Source organism: Sinohyriopsis cumingii, chromosome 10 (assembly GCF_028554795.1).
Source record: "Sinohyriopsis cumingii isolate HCF-2022 chromosome 10, ASM2855479v2, whole genome shotgun sequence".
NCBI lineage: Eukaryota > Metazoa > Mollusca > Bivalvia > Unionida > Unionidae > Sinohyriopsis > Sinohyriopsis cumingii.
Genome location: NC_142970.1, coordinates 70,865,994 through 70,887,176, shown reverse-complemented (window position 1 = coordinate 70,887,176; position 21,183 = coordinate 70,865,994). Strand labels below are relative to the sequence as shown.

The 21,183-nt window shown below is 36.4% G+C and overlaps 1 protein-coding gene across 1 annotated transcript; it reads right to left on the bottom strand.

Annotated features, from left to right (window-relative positions):
- Window positions 1-414: 414 nt before the first annotated feature.
- Window positions 415-11,669, bottom strand: LOC149790369 (uncharacterized). The gene is made up of 4 exons (XM_089972419.1): window positions 11,374-11,669; window positions 7,022-7,130; window positions 3,108-3,271; window positions 415-2,802 (listed from the first exon to the last, which is right to left on the bottom strand). Exons 1-4 carry the CDS (start codon window positions 11,420-11,422, stop codon window positions 2,624-2,626), a joined length of 501 nt encoding a protein of 166 aa, XP_089828545.1. The 5' UTR covers window positions 11,423-11,669; the 3' UTR covers window positions 415-2,623.
- Between the last annotated feature and the right edge of the window lie 9,514 nt (window positions 11,670-21,183).

The following is a 21,183-nucleotide window of genomic DNA, read 5'->3' as shown; positions in this document are numbered from 1 at the left end:
CATCCTGCGCTACCGAACTCCATCAGAATGATTATCATAGGACCATCTGGATCGGGTAAGACGCCATTATTACTTAATCTGATAATGAGATGGTTGAAATGGGATAAGTTGTATTTAGTAGCACCATCCGTTGATGATCAACGATGTTATGATGTACTTAAAGATTTCAATGAAAACGCGCGATTACTGGATGAAGATAATGATGTTATAGAGTTTATAACCGATATTGATGAAGCACCATCCGTAGATGTTTTGGACGGATTTATTAATAATTTAGTTGTATACGACGATGTGATGCTAGATAAACAATCAAATCCAGCCAGAATATTTTCCCGAGGTAGACATAAAAATACAGACGTGATCTATGTTACTCAACGATATACACAAATTCCGAAGGTGATCAGAGACAACTGCAACATTTTAGTTGTGTTTAATGGCGTAGACACACACACGTTGCGAAATATTCATCAAACTTGGTGTGGTGGTGACATGGATATAATTAAATTCAAAAATTTCTTCTCACGAGCGCAAGCTACCCCGCATGGATTTATAACAATAAATTTACATGATCCAAGAACAAGATATCGTGTGGGTATTGATAAAATATTTGGGTAACAGGGGAGCAGCAGAGAGGGTACCTACCAACGTTGGTCGTCAAAAAATAAACAAGAAATAAATAAACACGTAGAGTACTTTATTTTTTCAGATACTATTTCGAACTGAGGTTTTATTAGCACAATCGGTCATTGCAAAAATAAACATCTCAAGGAAAGTTCATTTGTAAAATCTGGACCTTTCTACGAGATGATTTATTTGTTTGTTTTATTTGTTTTTGTCGGAATTTTATGGTCTGTTCACCCTCTCTGCTGCTGTCTGGAATGCAAGTTAAAGTCGGTAGGTTCATTCATTCTCAGTAGTGGGAACCTTAGCTAGCGCGATGAATGTTACTGAAGTAGGTATATAGAAAGTGTTATTGTTACTAAATAATACATTAAATACAGCATAAATTATATCATTTTGTTTGGAAATATTTTGAAATTAACGCACTAACCTTGTATTGTTTTGTAATTCAAGATACAAAATATGGTATAGCAAAAACATACCTGTGTGAGAATTACCACAGTCCAGAAATATTCTCCTTATGAAACGAATTATATATTAAATGAATAGTAAACAATACACTTATTGTCTTTAATATAGAAAGAGTTCAAATTGTAAAAGTTCGAGTCACTATCACTGGAAAGGAATCTGTCGTTGCTACTGTCGTTGACTTGGGGCCTGGCGGAGATGTCGCTGTTGGACCCATGAAAATCTGTTTTTGGCATGGATATATGTATTTCAGACTGGGTTGTAGGTAGCTGGAATTCGGGGCTGGACTATGAATAGTATACATTCGACATGTCTGGAACTTCAGGTGTTACTGCAAGAAGAATTCTCACCGGCAATGTATACATTGTATACTTGTAATATGTTCGTTGCCTTTGTAATGTTTCTGGCGCTGATGTTTCAGAACAAACCCTTCTTGTGTGCGAAAAGTACGAAAATCACAGAAGAGTTGTCAAATCGTTCCGGAGTTCGTGTAGCGTAGCTGGACGGCGTGACATCTGATGGTCGCAAAAGTTTTGGCGCGAGTCTCTCTCGTGAATCCTCATTATGCGGGGTGACACTTTATCCATGTTATCTTCGCTTCGTTCTATTCTCCTCCAACTTTTACGAATAGTTTTACTTCGTAAACTCTAAGTTAATCCGTTTCTCAATTCCGAGAGAGAGAGAGAGAAGAAAGGAAGGAAGTTCAAGTCATTTGATGTAGTGTCACTCGATGATGAAGACGTGACTACATTCTTGGGGAATTGAAGGTACTCGGGATCGAGCTGCAAAAGACAGAGCCTGCTTGAGTTTCTGGCTAGCAAAACTGGTGTCGACCCGCGGCTGGGCTTAATATACCCGCTTTCTTAAGACAACGCCAAATATGGCGTGTTCTTTAGCTCTTGCGTTTGGCCAGAATCTCAAAGCGAGGCTTCGTAGTCTCTTACAGATTATTGTCTAGGTCTATGTACATTATTACGTAAGTACTTCTGCAAGATCAGCACATTTGCCCTCCATAAGAATTTTTGGAATCTGTCTAGTTCGCTATTTTTATAACCTGCTGAACATACTGTTTTTGTGCTGAGTCTGCGATACAAGTAATATTTTGTATAAGACGGTTCGTACTTGATCATAATAGCGCAATCATTGTTGAATAGTAGGATACGAATAATTGGATTAAATCTCAATATATTTTAGTAGAAGATTACTTTCAGTATGATTTATCAATTTACTTCTAATACAATTTAATCAAAACTTACTCTTAACACAATTTAAAGGAATTTTCAATCTTGTTACTTGTACTGAAAAATTATGTCCTAATACATATAGCAAATTATAAATTTTCTTGAAAAGAACTTTTAAAATAAACGATTTAACAACTGAAATGATTCTCTGCACTACGATTTTGTTACAAGGAAAATAAACGCTAAAAATATTCTCAGCGTTTTTGCTCCGGTTTGAACTGCGAATATTATGCCATATATGGAGGGGGTGCCTGCGAATATTATGCCATATATGGAGGGGGTGCCTGCGAATATTATGCCATATATGGAGGGGGTGCCTGCGCAGCTTGATAAGTGGCAGGACCAGTTGGATATCCGGCTTTCGCATCGCCTTGTACGTAATCAGCATTTCCTGCTGGAGCCTGTGTCTGCAGGGACTGGTAGCCAGCGTTCTGTACCACATATGGTTGGATATAACCCGGTTGTTGGACATCTATAATAATAATAATAATAATCAGAAGAAGAAGAAGAAGAAGAAGAAGAAGAAATGTTGATCTGTCAAGAAAATATTCACACTTTTTTTAGTCTAAAATAATCTCAACTTGATATTGCTTTGTCTAATTCTTAGAACAAGTGTTTCCTGAAAATAATCTTTCACTCTCTCTGTCTCTCTCTCTCAAAAATGATATAATTCTATGTGCACATGTCATTGAAGGGATCGGTACTGCGTGCCCATACTTTTTAGTTTAAGTTTTCAGTCTTACACCTTTGGTTAGTAAACATTATTTTTGTAGTTACCTACAGTTGTCATTGTAGGATTGGGATTGGTTCGGAACACGGTACCGGCGAAACTCCTTCTGGTAGACTGGCAACATGCACACCATAAGCAGCTGATGATTGTGATGATGATTCCGACAAAAATCAGGAAACCAATCACTCCACCAACAATAGGCCCAACATTGCTATCAGAGAATGCAAATTCATAAAATTATGATAATTGCCAGCCCTATACATGGTCAAGTCAGAATCAATGGTTGTACGTGAATGTCTGGTCTAGTGCCATGGTCCAGTTAGTGCTACTCTTTGTACGTGAAGTCTGGTCTAGCAATATGATCAAGTCAGAATCAATGATTGTTTGGTCTAGTGCTATGGTCAGGTTAGTATTACTCTTTGTATGTGAAAGTCTAGTCTAGCAATACGGTCAAGTCAGAATCACTGATTGTACGTGAATGTCTGGTCTAGTGCTATGATCAGGTTAGTGTTACTCTTTGTACGTGAAGTCTGGTCTAGCAATATGGTCAAGTCAGAATCAATGATTGTACGTGAATGTCTGGTCTAGTGCTATGATCAGGTTAGTGTTACTCTTTGTACGTGAAAGTCTGGTCTAACAATACGGTTAGGGTAGAATTACTGTTTGTACGTGAAAGACTTGTCTAGCAATATGGTCAAGTCAGAATCAACGTTTATACGTGAAGGTTTGATCTAATAATACGGTCAGGTCATAAATCACTGACAGTAAAAATCTAGTCTAGTAATTACAATTTTAGAATTGTTTCACAATATATTTTTTTCTACTATCAAGAAATGAATTTCGAGTAATATCTTGTTAGCTGCTGCTACTGCTACTCCAGCTACAACTACTATTACTATAATCATTACTACCACTGCAAATACTTTAATATCAGCTTTTATGACTAGTATTATTACCAATTAAACAATGGCCAGAATCGAGGTTAACACGAGAACTCATTACCATTGCAACTAATTGAAAACTGATGTTAAACAGGTTGAGATTGGGGATTCGTAAATAATAATAATAATAATAATAATAATAATAATAATAATAATAATTATTATTATTATTATTATTATTTTGATGATGAAAATATGGACTTAGTACAGAGCCTAGCTGCTAAAATCTCTAAACGCTTTACAACATTAAATAACACATAAAAACATATTCAATGACAAGATTACAAAAGCTAACACCGTAACATTATAAATCACAAACATGTTGACAATAATTAAAAAGTAAACATTATAAGGTCTTTAAGTCTGTTCTTGTAGTAGAAATAGGTGAGTTTTTATAGCACGCTTTAATGAGATCACAGTGTCATTGTTTCCAAGATCAATCGGCAATTCGATCCACGTATCTGTGCCCTTTTACGCACAAGAAGCTTGTCACGTTAGCTTCATTTAAACAGTGGGAACAATGAGAATACGGTTGTCGGAAGAGTAGCATAAGTTCCTCGATGGGCTCTACATACGGGTGAGGTCAGATTGGTATTAGACTGAAGCCAATCAAAGAAATGTAGCATAGTGGATAGATTATGTGCTTGATTCTGGGTCTAAAGGGTAGCCAGTGATGGTTATATAGCAATGGGGAGGTGTGCTCAGTTCTTCGTTCTCTAAGGATATTCCGAGCAGCCGTATTTTGAGCTTTTAGAAGTTTCTCTAGTAGTGACTGAGACGAACCAGATATAAATGAATTACAATAATCCAGTCTAGAAGGTACTAAGGAACACACAAGTGTCAATGTGGCATCAACCGAAAGAAAATTGCAAATGGAACTGGTGCGTCTTAGCTTCAAATATACAGCCTTGCATATGTTCATGACATGTTGGTGTAATGAGAGTAAGAATGACATCTAGGTTTCGTATTTACTATGTGAATTTAATGTTGCTATTGTTGATACTTATTGCTTGGATTAAATAATGTGAATGAGAAAGTCTTTGCGTGGTGATCAGGACGGCTTCAGTTATATCCTCATTCAATTACAGCTTATTATATTTCATTCTTGACTCGTATCGGAAATGCTCCTCTCTACCGGGCCTCTCCGGTGGCCTAGTGATTATAGTGTCCGCCTGGGATGCGGTAGATCACGGATTCGAATCCCGGCCGAGTTATACCAACGACATAAAAAATGGTACTAACAGCTTCCTCGCTTGGTACTCAACATTAAGAGGTTAGTGTTAGGACTGGTCGGCCTGATATCAGGATAATGTGACTGTGTGGGACATGTTGCTACATGTCTGCGGAATAATTCCCCAATGCTAGACATCACTGTAAACGTCCACACTGCAGACATCTTTGCGATATGACTGAGAAAAAACATGTGTTAAAGCTACGTGAAAATTCCAAATCAGATACACACATCTCTACAACTTAGATGGTAGCCTTCAACATTCAGTTGGGCAGCTAGATTTGTATATTTGAGTGTCATCAGCGTACAGCTGGTGAGACACCGGATGTCAATCTGCGACAATAGAGATCGGCTGAGTGTATAAAATTAAAAGAACGGGGCCGAGAACAGAGCCTTGTGGAACACCACAACATAGATAAACTGGGCTGGAATGTTTTCCATTTACGGACACAATTTGTGTCATGTTGACTAAATAGTACTTCAACCATAGTAAGGCTGTATCGTGAATACAAAACACATACCGGAGACGGCGAAGTATTATATCATGATGAATTGTATCAAAGGCCGCAGACAAGTCCAGGATTGTGAGGACTGTAACCTCCCCTCTCTCCCAATCAGAAAGAAGGTGGTTAACTACTATCAGAAGTACAGTTACATTATTAGAGCGAGGCGATATGCAGACCGTTCATTGCTGAAAAAGACTATCGGAATTCAGATGAGATACAAGGATAAAACAACCTTTTAATAGATTGTTGACATGAATAGCATGTTAGAAACTGGGGGGTAGTTCTTTGAATTGTTGTGATCAAGTGTCGGTTTCTTTAACATGTGTTTTAAAATGATAGTTTTGAAATCTGATGGGAATTCAGCCGGATGCGAGAGAAGTATTGATAACATTGTTAGTGAAGGTAATATTGAATCTAAGCACTCAGTCAGGAGTGATGTCGGAATCGAATGGAATTCACATGACTGGAACGCCTTTCATCACAATTGTGTTTACCAAATCCATAGAGTTAGGTTCAAACACTGTTAAAGGCTGATGTTGATATTCGCAGTGCAAAGCTGGTCTTTAACACTATTATATCATGGAAAGGGTAGAAGAGGTAGTATAGAGGTAGAAGTAGGTAAATAGCTTTGTGAGTATGTAGATAACACAGTGAGTAGGTAGATAACACAGTGAGTAGGCAGATAACCCAGCGATTATCTAGATAACACAATGAGTAGATTGATAACCTAGTGAGTAGTTATATAAGTCAGTGAGTAGGTAGATAACTCAGTGAGTAGATAAATAATCCAGTGAGTAGATAACCAGCGATAGTCGTCAACTGCTTACAACGGAACTAGCTGTGGAAGTGGAATCTGACATCTGTATCACATTATGTTGTTATTAGTTTTTGTAGTAGTAGCAATAGTAGTAGTAGTGGCATTGATGGTGACTGTGGGGTATACATGATGTAGTAGTTTCAATAGCTTTAGTGCTTCTTGTTCTGGTATTGTCATGGCAATTTGTATGATATGAGTAAATCAGATAGTGTTGTTGTATTGTATCATTTGTGGTTTGCTAGTATACTAGTAAGGGTGGTTCGTGCAAACAGTGATAGTGTCACCAAGGATTTTATCCGTAATGCTAATTATGTTACCAGTATAAGCATAAGTCTAGGTGGGCCCTGCCTGTGGTGGTGATACTGCTTACGGTATTGTGATAAAACGAAAAGACAGACTGACTGACAGATGAAATTATTTAAATAACAGACAGACAAAAATAGAGGCGGAACATTTATGAACTTACACACAGCAATATTGATTGTAGTAATCTCCACAACAGCCGTAAGGACAGTTCTTGTAATCCAGGTCGGAATTGCTGCTGTAGTAGTAACAATCCTGACCTAAAGCACATCCTAAATACATTTCTATTAGTATTCACGAAGGATCGGTTAAAGTTATATTTCGGAAAGATACTAGGAGACCAACATACATAAATGAAATAAAGCAACCCATTGAAATGGTGTTTTTTTCCCAAATTTATTTCAGAAAATTACGGGACAAATGACTTTCTATTAACTGCATTAGTCATTGGTGAACACTTTTAGCATGACTAAAGACAAAAACTATTATTATCTCGGTCGAAGTTATTTGGTCTTCATTACGACAATGTGTCTTTGTGTGAAGTCAAGTTGGAGTTTGGTTCTTTCCATGCAAGACGAGTGCGTGGTGATCATATATGTAGATGCTTCCGATTGGGTATGAACGAACACTTCCGGCTAACCCATCAGGGCACATTATACGAAATATCACGTTAACTGTCAGTTTACTCTGGAGATTATTGATCAATGAGTATCAATGACCTCAATCTTAGTTCAAGGTATGTGTTTTTGAACAAAACATACTGAGCAGAAAGCATCGGTTTCTTATCTTACTACGACTATGACTTCTGGCCTATAAATCTAAAAAATTTAACTTTATTAATATCTTAAGTACAAGTCATCCTCAAAGTTTGGTTATAAAAAAAAACTTGCTCCGGAATAAACGTTATTTTGCACGTCTTTTCATTGAGTGACAGTGATCATAACCGCTTACCTTTTGATCCCAAAAATCAATAAGCCTCTTGAAAACCTTAGGTGCAAGCCCTCCAAAGCCCTTAATATATGTGGTATACAATTATAGATATTATTTAAAAACAATTTTCTTCTGTTACGAATCCATGGTCTTGCAGTCAGTAACAGAAAAATCCGGAAAGCTCCAAGATTTGTAAAACGCGACAAATAATTTATTTCCGCAGAATTAAACATCTTTCAGTATTGTAAATAAAATCCGAGAGTTTTGAAAGTGCGATCACAAGTCCAAATGTATGAAGTTCCAGTTAAATTCAGTGGTATTCAAAATAAATTCCAATACTGAATGTGTCGATGTGCCTGTAATCTCGAACATGCTAATACGCCAAAATCCTGAAATGTGGTGATGTGGTAACATTGTTTTGATGTATTTTAAATATATACTAAAAATGTGCTTGTCTGTATTCAATGTGTAACTTGTGGTATTGTTAAAACGTAATAACTGACATAGCATTTGCCATACGAAAAACTACAGAATCAGTTCAGTAGTTGGCAAATTGGAAGATACAATGACGCAAAAGGAAAGTAGATCTAAGCACTTTGAAGTAGTCATTAACACCTTACATCAATGAAGAATAGAAAATTTATGACTAGAATTATAAATGTAGTACTTGCAAGCAGCCATTGACAATAATGCAGAAGGAAAGTAGCACTTGTAAACTGCCACGTACAATCTGCATCAATGAAGAATACAATATACATTGATAGAATTGTGAAAGTAGCACTTGCAAGCAGTCATATACAATAATGCATCAAGGTAGTTTAGAAAATACATGCATACAATTATGGTCGTAATCCCCCTTCATATATAACGGTTGACCGTACTACCTGTGATTTTTGATCCAGAATTGACAACTATACATGGCTTCCTGTGGAAAGTCCTCTCTAGCGGATCAGGCGGCCGAGAAGATACGCTCATCCACTTTCTTGCAATTGTTGCCATGTTAAGATTTGGCAGTGGTGTAGTAATCGCCCAAGCAAAAACAGCAACAGAGGGGAGGGTAGTATGTTGCCCATAGGACGGGGATGGGAGGAAGGAATATTAGGCTAAATGTTCAATTGGGTTTTGGCCCCTGAATTACAGAATTAGATTTTTTGTAAGGAAGTTCTTGCTACGCCACAGGTTTTTGGATTATATACCGCCGAAGGAGGCTAGACATAACAGTTTACAGAATTTAGTGTTGGTTCATTCTTAACGAAACATCAACATTTGTATCTAGGCGTGAAAGAAGAGAGAAAAAAAACCTGTTAGACTAATGTCATTGATCAGTTCCGTCTGTATGCAGGTTTGCGGTTACAGTTAGAAGTTTCTCGACACCTGATTGGTGTGGTAGGAGGGGAAATGATGTCAGAACGTTCGTTTTTAGTGAGTGGAATTTGCGCAGTCACCCACATTCTCTCGTAGAGATCGGTCTGAATCCAATCGCATGTCATTGACGCAACGTCTGGAAGACGCATGCAGAGTATAGCCATCAGGTCCCACTGCACCTGGGCTGATACCCTGAGCTGTACACACAACGCGTGCTATCTGCCTGTACAGCAAGGTGGATGAGCCCCCACCCCCACCCCCTGCTAGTTGCCGATTTTGCTTTGGCGATTTCTGCCGCCTTGCCAAATCTTAACATAGCAATAACTGCAAGAATAAATTAGGAAATTACAACTACAGTTAACTTTTCGTGGGTTCTAACATAAGCGATACACATTATTGCACACATCAAGTTTGATCCCCATACATGCAACAATTTTCGAAAAGTTTTCTTCTTGCTATTTCTACCTATTTTCTTATCGATTTCCTTTGATTATCGATTCGATTCCTCAACTGCTGATAAATATTAAGATATTGTTTAAAATCTCAATGGTAACCCTGGTAAGGACAAACAATATAATGAATCAAGGCAGTATTCTGTCAACGTGGAAGAGAGAGAGGGGCCTGTGCGGTCGAGAGTTTAAATAAAGAATTTTATTATAAACTCGCTTTGCTTGTCTGCAGCCTTATTTTCATTTCAAGGAACAAGCACGCATGCAAAATTGGGTGTTCATCCAAGGTCCGTTTTCCGGATCCCTCCACGTCAGAGGCTAGGTATCAAGGGACTCACTAACCTAGCTCTTACTCGGTAGTAGGTTACATGTTCAAATCTTGCCCTAAATAACTTGGGTTAGCTGTTGTGTGTTGTCTGTGGGCAAGTTAGTATGTTCCATATGTCTCGGTACAAAAAGCCTTGGTTGGCTATCGTGGATGTCTCTAGACAAGGCACTAATCGTCATTGGTTTAACAGAAAAGTCTTTCATGTACTGCTATGCAGTTGGCCTCCATTCCGATTATCAACCCTCAAGCTAACCATGAACTTATCGTGTATTAAGTTATTATTTCGAATCATGGGCGCCTGCAGGATATTTTACCGGGGGGTGAGGGGTCAGTCATTCACGGCCGGGACAGTTAGTTCCGTGCGTAAGCAATCTTAAACTAAAGCTAACATTTACAAAGTGTTTTGAACAGACTCTTGTGATATATCTTTGTGACATATTTTCAGTTTCATTTGCATGATTAAACTTTTCTGAATATGTATGTGTATATATATCACGTGACCTCCCATGACCTAAGCTGCAGGCGCCCATTATTTGCGAATCCTGTTTCATTATTGGCAAATCATGATCTCGTCTAATTTCAAGAGTCTTGTCACTTAACTCTCTCAAGTACCTATTGTTTTTCACGCTGTTAATAAGTAGACACATTAACGTGATATATCACGTATATTATTACATCGGATATCACTAAATCTATGTACTGGACATAAATAAATTTATGACTTGGATATCACTAAATATATGTATTGAACATTAGTAAATCTATATATTGAATATTAGTAAATCTATGCATTGTACACCACTAAATCTAGGTAATAAACATTAGTAAATCTATATATCGGACAACACTAAATCTCTTTATTGGACATTGGTAAATCATTGTATCGGATACCACTAAATCTATGTATTGGACATTAGTAATGTATGGAGCACCACTGATTCTATGTATTGAATGTTATATATATATATATATATATATATATATATATATATATATATATATATATATATATATATATATATCTGACACCACTGAATCTATGTATTGGACATTCAGTATAATATTGCTATTTATTCTTAATTCAAATATACCATGACATTGAATTTAAAAATGAAGTTAAAGTATCTATTTATCTATCTATCTATCTAGCTATGCACAAAAACATGTTTGATTATATAATATAGTTGTTGATAACGATGTATAATTTGAACAGGTCTGAAAATTATTTTAACTCGAAATAAAACACAGACTTAACTACCGCACATATTTTACTCTCTGTTTTCTAGTATCTGTGAAAATTCTAAATGTAAAATTTCGCATATAAGCAGCCAATACTAAAGAGCAAAAATAGAGGAATCTTTTCATTTTGTCTGTGAATAAAAGGAAGAATTATAATGCGTGTGCATACGAGAGAGAGAGAGAGAGAGAGAGAGAGAGACTTGCCTATGCACGATACAAGGAAGAATAGTCCAAGTCTGTAATGTAAAGACATGTCGGCTTATAAAAACTATACAAAAATCGCTCAGTTATGATGTTTCGCCTGTATAAGATTTCAACTCGTCTGAAGCCAAAACGTTCAAATTATAGTCTGAATAATAGACAAACTCTTCGTTTGCTGTGCCACGCTATTTTCCCCTCTGCTTTTTAGAATAAAATACACTTTCACCGTCTATAACACTTAAACACTGTAATAAATCTCTTCCAATGCGCAGTATAGGACTTTTTTTAGATTCCGGAAGTACATGTAGATAGTCTCAGCGAAGACCCTGGAACATTGAAACAAGGGTGACAATTTACAAAGCAGAAATCGAATCTGTTATAATACGAAAAAGATGTGAAACTGAAATTCTGCACACTTTACATATAAACACATTTATATGTTATCAAACACGTCGGTAACATGGAACAGAAGGGGATTAAATCGCACACAAACACACTTATATGTACTATCGCGAACGTGTATTAATACTCACACATACACAAGCAAGAGCTGAAGTGGCCACACATGCACAAACATACTAATACTGCCTTCATTCATCATTATCTTTCACTTACCGTCTTCTTTTCCTGAGAACAGTGTATGTGATCATGGTTAAGGCCTAGGGTGATTTCACACACACACACACACACACACACACACACACACACACACACACTGTGTCCTGGATTCAAATGCATACTGGAAATAAGTATGGATGATTCCACCTTCGTCAACATCTTAAATTGTCTTCAGAACTGATGACACAAAGGAGCAATGACTGTATTAACCAAAATGTAAATAAGAAGAGTTTGGTACAATTTACTGTTTAAAGACTATGACGTGAGAGTGAACTAACGGAGTAATACATAACATAAATTGAATTAAAGGTTCTTTCAACACTACCTAAGATATACACAATTTTGTTTGTTTTAAATAGCCAGTATAACCAATGAGGAAACCCGGGAAATTCATTGTCTTTGAAATTTAAACCCTATGCAAAGTATGAAACTGTCGAGCGCCACCATATTTAAAAAGTATGATTATTTAATTAAAAATATCAAAATATGGTCCATTTAGGGGTAACAGACACATCCTATTATCAGGAAATTTAGAAAAAAGCATGGTTGTATTAAAATTAAGAATGACGACAATAAATGTTTCAAATGGAATATTTGTTTTTCAATAGACCCTCCAAAATGTTTCCATAACGTGTTAAAAACGAAAAAGATTATATGGATAAATTCGATTTCGGAGTGATTCAATTTCCAGTTCAATAACATGATATAAAGGTTTTCTTTTATGTCTGCCATCAAAGCAAGAAATGTCTCTGTTTGCAGTTAATGTAATAAAATAAAAAGCCATTTGGAATTATAAGTATACATTTTCAGAAGAAATAATATGCACAGATATTGAAATAATTTAGTCTTATTCTTCCTTTTAAAGTTAGGAGCTTTGCAAGATGGAAAAAGGAAACTTCGACACTGCAAAAAAACTTGTTTCATGATAATCTAAATTTTGTTAATATCAATAACTTTCATTCCAATATAAGCTTGCGGTCAAACAAAATCACATGTGTCAAATTTTTTTTTTGTTGAAAATCAAAGATCATTATTAAATTTGAAGCATTACGTCAAAAGGGTCAGTACTGAGAAACAAATGTAGAGAACATATAGTAAAATTAATTGTGTTCTATGTCCACTTGGTTAGCGAAACATAAAGTCAACAAATGAAGGTATCTTAGCTGTACTACAGAGCATTATGGTTAAACCAATGAATCAGTTATATATATCAATCATCTTTTATTCATACTAGGAGAATAATTATAGACATTAAATCAGATAATTAGATTCAGTGTCCATACTTACATTATATCAGATAATTAAATAATATTTACTTTCCATGCTTAAAAGATATCAAATAATTTAATTAAATACACAGTCCATACCTGATAATATAAATTCATTATCCATAATTTCAGATACATTTGTAGGAACATTTGACTCTGCTCTCTGATTTTAAACATTTATTGCAGATTTTTGGTTATATATCCTTATCGAAAACAATCTCAACAATTTGTATTTTTCATATGTTGATATATCCTTCTTTCTCAGTTATTTTTGCAAGGCTAATAGTTCGTTTATAACACGAGTTAAGAAAGTTATAACACGAGTTCGATAAGAAAATTATAACACGAATTCGATACGTCAGCTGATTTGTAATGCTTACTATTTTAAACCAGAATTTTTTTATTTAAAAAAAAAATGGAACACAGTATTTTAATGTATTCAGAGGAACTTAACAAAGCAATAATTGCATTAGCTATTATAACGATAAATGAGTGTAATTAATGCAGACGGATTATTTATTCATCTTTGGGTGTAAATATCGTACAATATTTAGATCAAATAACATGCCCAATGACGTTTCTTTTGTTGTTTCATTTTCTTTTTGACTTTTGAAACATGAAATATCGGACGGTACATGCAGTAACTTTCAGCATGATTTTTTTTTGCTGACACGTAATAACTCTCAAATTTGCTGGGGTCTTTAGACAATATTTCTGATTGCTACCAGCAAATTCATCTAGAACAGCCTTCTTAAAATTAGTTTAATTCTGTTAACTTTCCTTGCATCAAACATGTAAGTTTTAAAGATCAGATTATTTCATAGATTCCGTCATATTACTTTGGTTGGGCTTTTAAATCAATATTGATCCACGTGACCGGATGTAAAATTGCAAACGTATGATTTAAAAAAGAGACTGCTTGTAAGAACATACTCTATAAGTCCATAGTAATGAATGGATACTCACAAATATTCATATTTATTGTCTTTATCTATCAGTAATTTTTTCTAACTTAGCATCATTTTATACTCGTTTTTAACCAGAAGTATGTTTATGTAATATACGTATGCGAATTCCCATTCATTCGAGGATATACATAGCTATGCACCAGATGAAATAAGAAATACATACATACATACATACAGACAGACAGACAGACAGACAGATAGATAGATGAGAGCCACAAATGTCAAATACATGCATAGTGTGTCTAACATCGATATTTCTCCAAACCGTATACTTTAAATTTTCCAACCGTTCAAGGAAATAAAATTAAAATAATCATCAAGAAGACTCGTACGTGCGCATGTCTGTTCAACCGTGGTTGACATTTGTACATTTTGAAAAAAGTCAAGTTATTTCATGAAAAATATAATGAACATTAATAGAAAAGCAACAGTCTAAATCAATAATAAAAAACCATAAGAAGTTAGAATTTTGTTCTCGTTGTTGTTCAACCTCCATTAACTGCTACGATTGAAGCTGTACAAGTAGTAATGTGGGGCACCCTAGCGTCAAGGGAAATTAGCATTACAGAACCCCCTGGGCAACTCTAGCGTCAAGGGAAATTTAACATGTGGAAAAATCATGGGCAACTCTAGCGTCAAGGGAAATTTAACATGGGGAAAACTCATGGGTCACTCTAGCGTCAAGGGGAATTGAACATGGGAAATATATTTTGGGACTGTCTAGGGACAATGGGAAATTAACAAGGGAAATGGAATAGGGTCGGGACCCTATTTTAATACGGTCCCGACCTGATGGTCTATGGAAAGGGAACAGGGGAGAGGGATATAACACACACACACACACACACACACACAGAGGAATTTAACATGATGGGCCTGTCTAGGGACAATGATGGTAGAGGGCCAAACACAACAGAGACAGAGACAGACATACACTAGTAAAAGCCTGAGATTTATGTATAAAGCATTACTGAGACCTGAAATTTTGCTGGGGTGTTTAAAAATGTGCATAATTGTAATGATGCTATAAATAGCTATAATCAAGTAAAAGCTCAAGGACAAAATGGATTTGACTAAAAGTAAGGCTATAATGAGGAAATTGTCCCATAATTTAAAACATATCCCCGAAAATTAAGTTACAATGGTTTAAACACCCATGTATCTATAATCAGCTTAAATTCCTATGAAATCTCACTATCTATTTATACTACAACTTGTGGGTTATTCCTTTGGAAAATCCCACTATCATTTTATAGCCTCAGCTTGAGTGACATTCCTGTTTATGAACTCTAGTACATATGTATAGCTACAACCTGTGGAAAACCCCAAGTCTATATTTATAGTCTCAAAATTTCCAGAGTCAGTGACGTCACTGTACTGAAAACTAGGGGATAAATGACAACAGTGTTGCAAATGGCTGACCTGAATACGCGCTACTGTAGGTAGGTAGATAGAGTGTATTTGATAGGGATAAAGTGAGTTTTATAGGGAGAAACAGAGACTAATACACACACACACACAGATCGAACAATAAAACCAAAATTAAAATAAACTATCCACACAAACCTACGCGAACGCATACAAATTCCAAATATACTATTAATACAAACGTACGCGAACGCATACAAACCCCAAATATACTATCCACACAAACGTGCGCGAACTCATACAAACCCCAAATATACTATCCACACAAACGTACGCGAACGCTTACAAACCCCAAAAATACTATCCACACAACGTCGCTAACGCTTACAAACCCCAAATATACTATCCACACAACGTCGCTAACGCTTACAAACCACAAATCTACTATCCACACACGCAAAGCATTATAATTAAACCCAAATCTACTATCCACACACGCAATGCATTATAATTAAACCCAAATATACTATCCACACAAGGTCGCTAACGCTTACAAATCCCAAATATACTATCCACACAACGTCGCTAACGCTTACAAACCCCAAATCTACTATCCACACACGCAAAGCATTATAATTAAACCCAAATCTGCTATCCACACACGCAAAGCATTATAATTAAACCCAAATTTACTATCGATACACGCAATGCATTATAATTAAACCCAAATATACTATCCACACAAGGTCGCTAACGCTTACAAACCCCAAATATACTATCCACACAACGTCGCTAACACTTACAAACCCCAAATCTACTATCCACACACGCAAAGCATTATAATTAAACCCAAATCTGCTATCCACACACGCAAAGCATTATAATTAAACCCCAATATACTATCCACACAACGTCGCTAACGCTTACAAACCCCAAATATACTATCCACACAACGTCTCTAACGCTTACAAACCCCAAATATACTATCCACACAAGGTCGCTAACGGTTACAAACCCCAAATCTACTATCCACACACGCAAAGCATTATAATTAAACCCAAATCTACTATCCACACACGCAAAGCATTATAATTAAACCCCAATATGCTATCCACACAACGTCGCTAACGCTTACAAACCCCAAATGTACTATCCATACAACGTCGCTAACGCTTACAAACCCCAAATATACTATCCACACAAACGTACGCGAACACATACAAACCCCAAATATACTTTCCACACACGCAAAGCATTATAATTAAACCCAAATCTACTATCCACACAAACGTACGCGAACGCATACAAATTCCAAATATACTATCCATACAAACGTACGCGAACGCATACAAGCCCCAAATATACTATCCACACAAACGTGCGCGAACTCATACAAGCCCCAAATATACTATCCACACAAGCGTACGCGAACGCTTACAAACCCCAAAAATACTATCCATACAACGTCGCTAACGCTTACAAACCCCAAATATACTATCCACACAACGTCGCTAACGCTTACAAACCCCAAATCTACTATCCACACACGCAAAGCATTATAGTTAAAACCAAATCTACTATCCACACACGCAATGCATTATAATTAAACCCAAATATACTATCCTCACAACGTCGCTAACGCTTACAAACCCCAAATATACTATCCACACAAACGTACGCGAACGCATACAAACCCCAAATATACTTTCCACACACGCAAAGCATTATAATTAAACCCAAATCTACTATCCACACAAAAGTACGCGAACGCATACAAATTCCAAATATACTATCCATACAAACGTACGCGAACACATACAAACCCCAAATATACTATCCACACAAACGTGCGCGAACGCATACAAGCCCCAAATATACTATCCACACAAACCTACGCGAACGCATACAAACCCCATATATACTATCCACACTCGAGAGGAAGAAGAAAAAAAAGACAACGAAATATACGATCTACACAACGTAAGCGAACACACACACACACTGGGAATAGGAAAAAACAAACCCCAAAAATACTATCAACACAGAAGGGACATAATACAAAACCGAAATATACTATCTACACATGGAAGAGGAAGAATACAAATTCCTTACCTACTATCCACACGTAGGTGAGATGTAAAAAAAAATAAACCCCATATCTACAATCCACGCAAAGGGAAGAAGAAATAAATAACCCAATATACACTATCCTCAAAGAGGGAAGAGGAAAAAGCTATAATATACTAACCACACAGAGGGAAGAAATAACCCTTTATATATACTATCAACAGAGAGTGAAGAAAATAACCCATTATATTCCATCAACACAGTGAAAAAGAAAAAGTTTTTTGAAAGCACCTAAGCCCTCACCTGCAATGACCAATTCTGCCAAATACCTACACCCCACCCCCAACACTACATAACCCATTTGACCCGTTATTTTATGACATCAGTGTGTGATTTAGGAAACATCAAGACCCAAAATGATGGATGAATAGACTGACTATTGTTTACCGACTTGCATGCCTAAAGAGCGTGCGTGAAGGAAAACATCCTTCCATTACAATTCTAACTAAAACATGATCCAGAGGGATAGAGAGAGGTGAAAGAGCACAGTTTCATAAAGTGTGAGTAAAAACAAAACACGCCATCCTTATTATACAACGTCAAGACCAAGAGACACTTACGTTTTCTTTTTTGGTCTATTCTCTTTTAGAAGGTAGTATGAAATTTCACATCAGGCCAACGCATCGGCTCACATTGTCAATTTTTTCCATTTCCATGTCTTCGTCTTGTTTCTGTTTCTTCTCTTTTCTTTTAGAGCACTCTGAATCCCAGTGTCTTTTCTCCCGACAAAGATATTAGGTATCTTGACTTTTGTCTCTCTTTCTTAGACGAAGCAGGTATTCTGGAGACAAATACCCATATACCTTTGCAGATATAGCAAACTCCATCAGCACTTACACACTTTCGTATGACTCTCATCAAATCAACGACCAAAAGAGTAAGTTTTATTGCCACTTTTGCCTGTAAATTATGTTTTCGTATGACTTTTAGCAAATATTTGACAAGCAGGTCGATCTGTGCTGACTCTTCCATCTTCTTGATCGTTTGAGAGTGGAATGAATACTCTGATGCTAAGACACTCTCCCTATATACAGGAACCTGCTGCGTATGAAACCTAGTCAAATGTAATTTTGCAATAAGATGAAACATCTGAGAAACGCAAAACCGAACTTCCAGAAAACTGAGAACGACGGCTTACAACTACAACGTAAATTTATGAGTTCAAGTAGTGCGTAAAACTTATTCAACTTAAATTTTTATAGTCAAGACGAAACGATCTCTTTTCGAAGAAGAAAGCAGATACCAAGCGACAATGGCGATCCGCGTCACACAACACTTTTCAAAATGTATATTATCAGAGGTTTGTTCTAGCGATCTGCACGGTTAAATTAAATTTTGATGTATTTTGCAATAAGACGTACACAATTTCCATGGGATCGCCCATGGTACAATTGTTCGTGCATTAGTTTAATTTTTTTAAATATTTTTTTATATAAATCGCCTATAGGATAGACCCAGTAAAGCATGGCCATTCTCGTCACTGTGTGAATAGCTACTCAAGTCAATTCGAAGTGAACGCGGTAAGAAAATAAGTATAGCCAATGAAATGGCTTACAACGGGTGATGCATTGTTTTGTTCTAGGACTGTGTGGCATAATAATCCCTACGCTCTTGCGTTGTTACCATTACAGTGCAGACAGATTGGAATGTGAACTTACAAGCCCTCTTTGTGTATTGTACCATTTCTTCTTACCACATCAAAATACTGAGCGTGACAGTATTGGTTCGCGTTTTTTAAGCTGACCATTTTTTTATATCTCACTTAAACATTTTAACATAAACACTCACACTCACATCGGTAGAATCAGAACAGACGTTTTACAGTATTGAAGGGCATGTTATCTTTTTTTTCCTTCAAACTAATAAACTTGGGGTTTGTATGAAGTAAAGAACCGAAAGTACAGTGGACCTCAAGGATGATGACCCAATCTGTATGTCTATTGATGCGTGTATTTACTTAAGAAGAAATATGACCTCTAAAACACAAAGAGATACGGCAAGCATGATTAGAATGAACACAACGATGTTTACCTTCACGCGCGTGTAATTTAGAGTTTCAATCCTCTTTCAAGGCAAACTTGGTCTCCTTTTGTTGGGCTTGAAATAAGACAAAAGACCTGTAAAAAATCTTAAGCACTTTGCTATAGATAACTTCATCAACAGACTAAACAACATAAATACCGTTACAACACTAGAAAGCCTTAAATCTTCTATCAAAAAGAAATGCATCAAAAGATTAAAGATTAACGATAACTAACCAATGAAACCGAATTTAACAAAGGCAATAACATGTGAAGAAATGCCTCTCACTTTGGAAAGGTAGGCGAATGTAATCTGTTATGCACCATCAACTTGAAAAAATTATAAACAGAGAGAAATCTGAATTCAAAATTCAGGTTTTTTTTTTCTTCAAAATTGCTTCGTTTCTTTTTTCTGTTTTGGAACAAATCTAAGCAATAATAAAGAGTGGAAAGGGGAAAATGCACATAAAAGCTTTGATATTTCTGAACAAATGAGGGGATATTCCTAACGTTCATAACTACCTATATATGCTTGGATTTGTCTGTGACTTATCCACAAACCAAGATGTATATATTCCTGGTCAAGCTGCAAGTGTGTGCGTGTTTTGGAACATGGTAAAAATTGGATATACAATTTTCTCGTGACACTTATAAAGTGAAGAGTCTGTGCAAGTGTCAAAAGCCAAAGTCATATAAGTTTTGTATTTTGTACGGCTTGTAACGATTTCCACTTTAGAAAATGTGAAGTATCACAAGTTATTATCACAAACAGAAGTGGAACATAGGGGCTTGCAAGAAAGAAAATAACCCAGACAGTTGGGGTCATCAAGAGTGCTAGAGACGGTACCCGAACTTGCTTGCTTGCTTACTTGAATTAAAGTGATTTTCGCTCCAATGGAGCATGTATCACTGGTTTAATCACGCACCGCGTGATTTTTAATTACTCCTGGGGAAGGAAAGAGAGCCTCATCCCCCAGGCTTTTATGTACTCACAGACTACTTCTAAATTTAGCCACTCAGGTGTAGGACTAACTAGTCCTTAACAACCTGACGGAAAGGCTTTAAACATGAGTGGGAATTGTCTCACCACACACTCATTTTTCTGTCCGAGCGTGGTAAAGGAGGAAAAAGGTGCTCAGCAAGCCAGCCACGGATGTTAAGTACTCACCAAAACGCTAGCCCGTACTTATTTCAAATCAAGTCCCGCTTTTTAAGGGGATCAAGCTCTCTTTCCTTCCCCAGGAGTAATTAAAAATCACGCGGTGAGTGATTAAACCAGTGATACATGCTCCATGTGAAATTTCATACTACCTTCTAAAAGAGAATAGACCAAAAAAGAAAACGTAAGTGTCTCTTGGTCTTGACATTGTATAATAAGGATGGCGTGTTTTGTTTTTACTCACACTTTATGAAACTGTGCTCTTTCACCTCTCTCTATCCCTC